Genomic DNA, 9,469 nt, shown 5'->3' with positions numbered 1-9,469 from the left:
GTTGTTGGCAAGGCAACGCCTCATCTAAACTGTTGCAACGTCTAGAAAACATCATTAAAAAAGCATCAAAAATTACACTCACAACATTACCACATTTAAAGGAACTTTTTGAACAAACGTGCCTACGAAAAATCGAAAAAATCTTGGAAGACAACGGCCACCCGCTCCATCAGAACTACGCCAGGTCATCGCGAAGTGGGCGACTGCTGTCAATCAAAACAAGAACGGAGCGGTACAAAAACTCGTTCGTACCTCACTCGGTCAGACTCTATCACCGCCACTGCTGATCAGGGAACATGAAATGCACCAAGATACCTGTGTGTAGTCGCTGAATGAACTCTTTATGTTGTCTGTTGTATTTATGTGTATTTTTCTGTTGTGTTGTCTTTATATGAGAAACAAGTCCTTGTAATCACAACAAATTTCCGTAAGGATCAATAAAGCAGTCTTAGTCTTAGTCTTAGTAGAAATATTATTTGATTGGTAGTTGATCATTTTTTATGAGTGGGTAGTAGAAAACTATTACTCTACTGATTTTTAGCGGCCACCGAAAGGGGAAAAGACGCTATTAGTTTTGTGTAAAATGTCTGTCCGTCTGTCCCGTTTAGATCTCGTAATCTAGAAAAGAAAGTGAAAATCCGACATCACAATATTTTAAACCATTTTACTTTTGCGGATTTTTTTTTTATAACCAATTGCATCAATTATAAGACTTAAACAAAGTCATTCAAGTCTTACACTAATCACTTCATTAAGACTGAAAGCAAGGTTTGAGCTTGTAGACCTTATATATAGTAAAGAGAACATTTTGAGTGGTGACACCGCAGAATGCTTAAGAATACTACAACGGACAAATATCATAGGCAGAAAACGAGTTACAATGAGAATTTATTGAAATGCTGACATAATGTTTCTAATCTTAGAGTTACTCTTTTGAAATATTATAACTAGAAATCAAGACTTGAGTCTTTACTAGATCTATCATCCTCTTCAGATAGTAATAACCCCAACCTAGATTTAACAGATCTAGATCTATATAGATATATTCTAGATCTACCTACTGCTAGCTAGTACTAGATATCTAATAGATCTATTTACTATCAGTATTTATATCAATAGATAGATCTATATTATAATATAATACTATACGATTTTAGTTTAGTCAACGTAAAATGAAAGTAGGCCAATACCAGGTGTGGTCGACCGATATGAGGCATGCGCCAACATTGCACTATTACAACCCTAACCTTAAACTCCAGAGAAAATACACGAAAAAAAAAAGAATACAAGAATTTTAACTCATTATCAACTATGAAGCACAAATTGACCCACATGGTTTTAATACTAATAGGCTTTGTTATTGTTAGCAAGAACGTGAACAAAAGAAAAGCAGAAAGTGATAGAAAGCATCAGTGTAATGAAATGTGGAAAAGGACTTTTCTTTATTGCGATCTTAGCAGACATCTGAAAACATAAATTTCAAATAGATTTATATAGAATCTAAAAGAAAAAAGAATTTGGAAACTGGAAAATATCTGACATGATTTTCTTGAGAAGATATATGAGATACCCAAGGAAAGAGCACTTTTAATTGATGAAAAATAATTTGATTTAGCATTTTTAGTTGATGTTATAGCTATCTCAATCACGTATTAAAAATGTAAAACAGCAGTGCAAAAACAAATTATGCAAAGCTTATTATATGCTTACAGATGCGAAATACAACGAACAGCTCCCTTTTATTTTTAATTAAGGATGAATCCCTATATTAAAAGTAATACCTTCAAAAGAAAAAGAGTGATACATAGTAGGTAGCATTAAAATTTTGGATTTAATAATTATCAACTCGATTCCCTTTCAGTGCTGCTCAAAATCATGAATATAAGATACAGACACTAGGACCCATGAAATTGGCATGCATCACTGGTTAAAATTTTATTTGTTATATATGCTTATTCACACTTTATTGTTAATTATTAGATCACTATTCTAAAATATTCTACATTAGACTTTCTAAGTCATCTAAATTGGTCAGATTGTAATCGTCCGATTGGTTACCAATTTAATTTGTGTAATTTTTTCTTAACTCAATGAGTGCGGAGCGTCTATCCCATAGACCAGTGATGCCCAAAATACGGCCCGCGGGCCATATCCGGCCCGCGACATCGTTCCATCCGGCCCGCCGAAATGTCGGCACAAAGTGTAGACAGCCCCATCAATTAAAAAAAAGGTTGACTTATGTATCTTTACCTAAGTTAGGGCCCTCAATTTTTCTTTAATTGAATGGTACCATGACCTTTAACATTAGTGTGTTAATGAAATGAGAATCTACCAGACTAGGAGAACGGATCTTAACATTTTTTTGTTGAGTATGATAATAAGCCAATATATTTGATTTGTAAAGAAAGTGTGGCTGTTTTAAAAAAAGAACAACATATAAACATTCCGTATGAAACAAATATGCCGCCATTCTTGGTTTGAGCCGCGAATAAAAAGATTGTTCAACTACGCCTGGAGATTAGATTATCGATGGAAATATTTACCAAAAAGCAGCCAAAAAAAAAATGAGTCGGCGTCAAAGCTAGCTACAATGTTGCTCTTATTTTAAGTACAGAAATTATATATCCAGTCTAGATGAATTAGAACTAATCAATCAATAATTCCCAATCAGTTTGAAGATTTCATATATAAACTGACACATTTAAAGTAAAGGAACTCTGCTTTATTTATATCAGTAATATCTAATAAACATTTAAATCCTCGCGCGTCAGTGCGAACAAAAAAAAAAGTATAGGCCTATATATACTATCTCGTGGCAGATCTAATAAGAATAGTACTTCTTTTTTTTTAATTTAATTTTCTTTTTTAGAAGAATTAACTTATAAATATTAATTGCTCTTATATTCTCTCTCTTGCCTACCCCTCATCAAATTGAGTTATCATCTCTCCTTCTTGTTTTCTTTACAAATTCTTTATTCATTCTATAAAATACTATGCATATTTTTAATAATATTTATTATACACTAGCTTTACTCTATAGCCAGTTTTAGGTCATGTATTTTTAACTTTTTGTTTGACTCTTTGACTTCATATTTTGACTCATATATTTAATTCATACCTTCCTCCTCTGCTGGCGGTGTATTAAATGCTAATAAACCTAACACTCGAATCTGCAGAAGTTTTATATCATGGGCTAATGATCTTCATTAGTGAAGGAAGATCAGAAATTTATAACAATACAAATAAAACATATTTCACATATTTATGTATTTAAATAAAAAATATATAATGATTTTAATCTTTTTTTTTCCAGTTTATTTGTAGTGTACAATAATGAAGAAAATATAATTAATACTTCTAGCTCTGAATTCTGGTTGGTTGGTAAGTTAATTTTCAATATTTTATACAATGTTTATAAATTGATATATACTTAATTTTTTTTTCATTAGAATATAATACCAACTACCTATACATATGTGGTGGGTTTGGCACAGAAGACAACTAAATTTTAAATGATGAAAGGAACTCGTAGGACGATTCCAACTGTTTATTATGCATTAAAGACCTGCCAAAGGCAAACATAAAACATAATTACAAATAAACATAAACTAAACATAATTAATAGGCCTAAATACTAGATCTAACGAAAAACAAAAAGAAAATCTTATATCATCTCTTTTACAAACACAAAAATGCACCTACCCTGCCATATGCACATGCACCATTTACATATCATGCATCACTTGCATACACTATATGTATGCACCTACCCTGCCATATGCACATGCACCATTTACATATCATGCATCACTTGCATACACTATATGTATGCACCTACACTGCCATATGCACATGCACCATTTACATATCATGCATCACTTGCATACACTATATGTATGCACCTACCCTGCCATACACGCCATTTACATATCATGTATCACCATATGCACCACTTGCATGCACTTTATCTATGCACCTACCCTGCCATATCATGTATAGATATCATGTATCATGTACCATACACTATATGCCATATGCACCATATCATGCATGTGCATGCACCTACCCTGCCATACACTATGCAGGTGCACCAAACATGCAACACACCACCCGCATTTGCTCTACCCTACATGCACCATTTACATATCATCAGTTTTTACATATCCTGTATCATGTGCACCACCTGCATACACTATCATGCGCACCACCTACCCTAATATTACATGTACATACCAATTACCCAACATTTATCTACATTTCCCATCATATGTTACTGACATATTTGTGACCCATGTAATCTAACCTTATCATGATCTAATTCTAAACTAACATTTGCCCATATTCGTCTATCATATCATATAACTGATTAAATCTGATCTCGTACTAACCCTAGAGATTTATATTGTGGAAATCATGAAACATTACTGCTGAGATTCGTACCCGTGACCCCTAGATTGAGGTTTGATTGCGAGACAAACGTCTAAACCCCTAAGCCACACATCTATGCGAGAAATGACAAAACAATAACATATAAAGAGATGGACTTCGAAATTGAACTGGTGACTGATTACAAGAAAGTTTTTACATTAATTTAAAACGTGTGTTTTTTTTTTAAATGTTCCTAGTTTACAATACTATGGCAATTGCAAAATAGAATTAAAGAACAAAACAAAAAGAAAAAAAAACGAGATTCTACAAGATGGCATAATACTGGGGAGAAAATGTCAATATGGCGCCCGAAACTTTTAGGCCTAGACAACAAACCTACTTATATTATTAGTGTAGGCGAAATCCATATATATATATAGGTCTGTGACCTAGACTAAATGCTCGAGCTTGTAAAACTAATTATTACTGTTATAACAACAACAAACTAACAAGATATTTAAAATCAATCTGCACACTCAACGCATGGTATAATTAGCCCATCTATTACAGAGGTTCTCAAGCTTTTTCAGTTCGGGGACACCTTTACAATTACAAGCCATGCGATTTTAGAGGACCTCCAAATCATATATTTCTAAAGCCGCTACTTTTTGCTCTGCGCTGTTCGCATTGCCATACTAGGTCTATGTGGAGCCTTAATAGCATTTGCATTTTCTTTTGTCACATTGCTAATAATTTGATTTGATTTGCATGCACTACTTCTCGACGTTTGAGGAAATCAGCTAGTTTTTCTTTCAGTTCATTATGATTTGTTACAAGATGACGTTTTAGTTTAGAAGGTTTCTAGCTTTTGTTCCATAACACAAACACATGACACATTCAAACAAATGACACATTCAAACATCTGACACACTGTGGCTTATCGCTGTTGCATTTGTTTAGTATAAATTGGAGTAGTAAATATTCAGGAACATATTTACATAATTTTGTCTTACATAGTACGGCCTCTCTTGCAACATCTTGTCTCAATTCTTTGCCATTAGTTCCACCACCTTCTTGCTCTTCTCACGCTTCAAACATTTATCCATATTCTGTTAGATCAGGGGTTCTCAAACTGTGGGTCGCGATCCCCTTGGGGGTCGATTGACGATTTGCCAGGGGTCGCCAAAGATCATCGAAAAAAGTATATTCTTCTATTGCTGTATGTGTGTGAGCGGGGGGGGGGGTCGCGGCAGAGTGGGGGGTTTGTAAAAGGGGTCGCCGAGCTTAAAAGGTTGAGAACCGCTGTGTTAGATGAACATGCGAAAAACAATTTAACAAGCGCGAATTACCTCAGTATAAGTCAACGTAACCATGTTGATGTCGATGTGTCGTAGAGTCTAAAGATAGGCAGAACTTTAAAATGAGGTTTGGCCTTCTTCTCCGAATGGCTTGATAAACAGATACATTAAAAGAACGTCTACGATTGATTTGTAAAATAAGTCTTAGTCAATTTGATATTTATGATAAAACAGATACATTAAAAGAACGTCTACGATTGATTTGTAATATAAGTCTTAGTCAATTTGATATTTATGATAAAACAGATACATTAAAAGAACGTCTACGATTGATTTGTAAAATAAGTCTTAGTCAATTTGATATTTATGGGGCGAAATACAATTCTACCACAGAGCTGTTTACAATCATTGTTGTTTTGACAAGTAGTGAGAAGCGAGTTATTATTAGTTCGATTATCCGATCGGATAAAGTGGCTTTTAGCGAAGAATGTATTTTAATTGAATACAATTTTCATCTTTCTGCGGACCCCGTTAAGGTCCACAAACCACAGTTTGAGAACCACAGATCTCATAGGTTTAAAAAAATTTCAGTTGCACCTACGACTATTTTATGCAAGCTAAATATTATAAGTGCGAAATAGAGACATTGTATAGGATGTTATGTAATGTAATGTAGTAAAGTACGCAATGATTCTCCATTTCCTATTCTATAGAATGACTAGTTCTGCGTCAGACATGAGTGAAAAAAAACACAAATAAACAACTGGATTTCATAATTTACAAATCGTATTTTAATAGAGAAAAATGATAAAGATGTCGAAACATTAAGCGGGTCCAACTGTCTACACGCAACAGCAAAAGAGGATCAAGTAATTTATTCAACTCATTAATGTTGCTCTTAGTTTTGAAATAGTTTTGTTAATTTCTTCTTAAATACAAATACAAAATAAATATAATATTGTAATCAATAACAATGAAAAGATATCTTTAATAATCTGCCCGATAAAGCAAAGAAAATTCTACACTTTCTATTTCTACGCGTTTTTATTTGCACACCATCTTTTCCTTTGTTCCTATAAATCTTTGTTGTTATAAAGAAATACGCCGTGAGACCCACTGAGGTTTATTAGACACGTTCAAACCCATGGGAGGACAAGAACAAACTCACCAAGGAGGACAAGAACAAACTCACCAGGGAGGACAATAACAAACTCACCAAGGAGGACAATAACAAACTCACCAGGGAGGACAATAACAAACTCACCAGGGAGGACAATAACAAACTCACCAAGGAGGACAATAACAAACTCACCAAGGAGGACAATAACAAACTCACCAAGGAGGACAATAACAAACTCACCAAGGAGGACAAGAACAAACTCACCAAGGAGGACAAGAACAAACTCACCAAGGAGGACAATAACAAACTCACCAAGGAGGACAATAACAAACTCACCAAGGAGGACAATAACAAACTCACCAGGGAGGACAATAACAAACTCACCAAGGAGGACAATAACAAACTCACCAAGGAGGACAATAACAAACTCACCAAGGAGGACAAGAACAAACTCACCAAGGAGGACAAGAACAAACTCACCAAGGAGAACAATAACAAACTCACCAGGGAGGACAATAACAAACTCACCAAGGAGGACAATAACAAACTCACCAGGGAGGACAATAACAAACTCACCAAGGAGGACAATAACAAACTCACCAGGGAGGACAATAACAAACTCACCAAGGAGGACAATAACAAACTCACCAAGGAGGACAATAACAAACTCACCAAGGAGGACAAGAACAAACTCACCAAGGAGGACAAGAACAAACTCACCAAGGAGAACAATAACAAACTCACCAGGGAGGACAATAACAAACTCACCAAGGAGGACAATAACAAACTCACCAGGGAGGACAATAACAAACTCACCAAGGAGGACAATAACAAACTCACCAGGGAGGACAATAACAAACTCACCAAGGAGGACAATAACAAACTCACCAAGGAGGACAATAACAAACTCACCAAGGAGGACAAGAACAAACTCACCAAGGAGGACAAGAACAAACTCACCAGGGAGGACAATAACAAACTCACCAAGGAGGACAAGAACAAACTCACCAAGGAGGACAATAACAAACTCACCAAGGAGGACAATAACAAACTCACCAAGGAGGACAAGAACAAACTCACCAAGGAGGACAAGAACAAACTCACCAAGGAGGACAAGAACAAACTCACCAAGGAGGACAAGAACAAACTCACCAAGGAGGACAATAACAAACTCACCAAGGAGGACAATAACAAACTCACCAAGGAGGACAAGAACAAACTCACCAAGGAGGACAAGAACAAACTCACCAGGGAGGACAAGAACAAACTCACCAAGGAGGACAATAACAAACTCACCAAGGAGGACAAGAACAAACTCACCAAGGAGGACAAGAACAAACTCACCAAGGAGGACAATAACAAACTCATCAAGGAGGTCTGAAACAAATAATTAAATGTATTCCACACTTCAAAGAACAAGATTAAATTACTGAGATTAGATTAGAATAGAAATAGAAATATTATTCCGAGAAATTAATATTAATAATAAAATACTCTAAATCATCGCTTAACACTTTGCCTGGGCATTGTATACAACAACTAGGCATTCTCACTTGCCCGGACGTTCTGGGCATTCTAAAGAATTTTGCACTTTGCCTGTCTCACGCCTCCTTGGGTCCAAGGCTTAGCCACTCTGCTAGTGAGGTACTTATGATTAGAGAAGATAAGAGAACTGCGACCTATAAAGAGGACTTATTCAGCCTAAACTTTCTTGTGGTATTCAGTTCATTATCAATGAGATTCAAAATTCCATCTCTTCTTATGTTTACCTTCTGTCAGTTCTCTCATGGATGTGTGGCTTAGGGGTAAATCATGTGTCTCGCAATGAAATCTCTATCAAAGGGTCACGGGTACGAATCCCAATTTGAACATAGGGGAATTTCATGGTTTTCACGATATAAAATAAATAAATAAATAAACTTCATAAAATATAGAAAAAAAAACGAAAAAAAAAACAATAAATAAACCAGATATGTAATTTTAAGAGAATAGAAGCCAGCAGAATCAGAGACCTTTGATGTGCAAAAACGATGTGGTTACGTATAGTATTTAGAGCAGCATGTACTAACTAAAAAAAAAAAAGAACAAGTGCGGCCCAAATGTCCACAACGAGAGCCCAATCGGTGCATATGTTAGGTGTGCACACCTAATGGTTCTGGTGGCGGAGTGCGTGCATGTGGCGGTAGGCGTGCATGTGTGCAGGGGTGGGGGTAGGTGTGCATGTATACTGGTGGCGGTGTGGGAGTATGTGTGCATGTGTGCGGTAGGCGTGCATCTGTGCATGTGTACTGGTGGCGGTAGGCGTGCATGTGTGCATGTGGGAGTAGGTGTGCATGTGTGCGGTAGCCGTGCATCTGTGCATGTGGGAGTAGGTGAGCATTTGTACTGGTGGCGGTAGGCGTGCATGTGGGGGTAGGTGTGCATGTATACTTGTGGCGTTGTGCGTGCATCTGTGCATGTGGGGGTAGGTGTGCATGTATACTGGTGGCGGTGTGCGTGTATGTGGGGGTGTGGGAGTAGGTGTGCATGTGTGCGGTAGGCGTGCATCTGTGCATGTGTACTGGTGGCGGTAGGCGTGCATGTGGGGGTAGGTGTGCATGTATACTTGTGGCGTTGTGCGTGCATGTGTGCGGTAGGCGTGCATGTGTGCTGGTGGAGGTAGGCGTGCATTTGGTGGGGGGTT

At 36.6% G+C, this 9,469-nt stretch overlaps 1 protein-coding gene across 1 annotated transcript; it reads left to right on the top strand.

The window, feature by feature from the left end:
- Positions 1-5,788: 5,788 nt before the first annotated feature.
- On the top strand, positions 5,789-8,167 carry LOC129923448 (immunoglobulin G-binding protein A-like). Its single transcript, XM_056014357.1, has 2 exons — positions 5,789-5,793; positions 6,862-8,167. Exons 1-2 carry the CDS (start codon positions 5,789-5,791, stop codon positions 8,165-8,167), a joined length of 1,311 nt encoding a protein of 436 aa, XP_055870332.1.
- The last annotated feature ends 1,302 nt before the right edge of the window (positions 8,168-9,469 follow it).

The sequence above is a fragment of the Biomphalaria glabrata genome, chromosome 16 (assembly GCF_947242115.1).
Source record: "Biomphalaria glabrata chromosome 16, xgBioGlab47.1, whole genome shotgun sequence".
Lineage (NCBI taxonomy): Eukaryota > Metazoa > Mollusca > Gastropoda > Planorbidae > Biomphalaria > Biomphalaria glabrata.
Note: the sequence above shows the minus strand (reverse complement) of the source record. Positions and strands in the feature narration are given on the sequence as shown.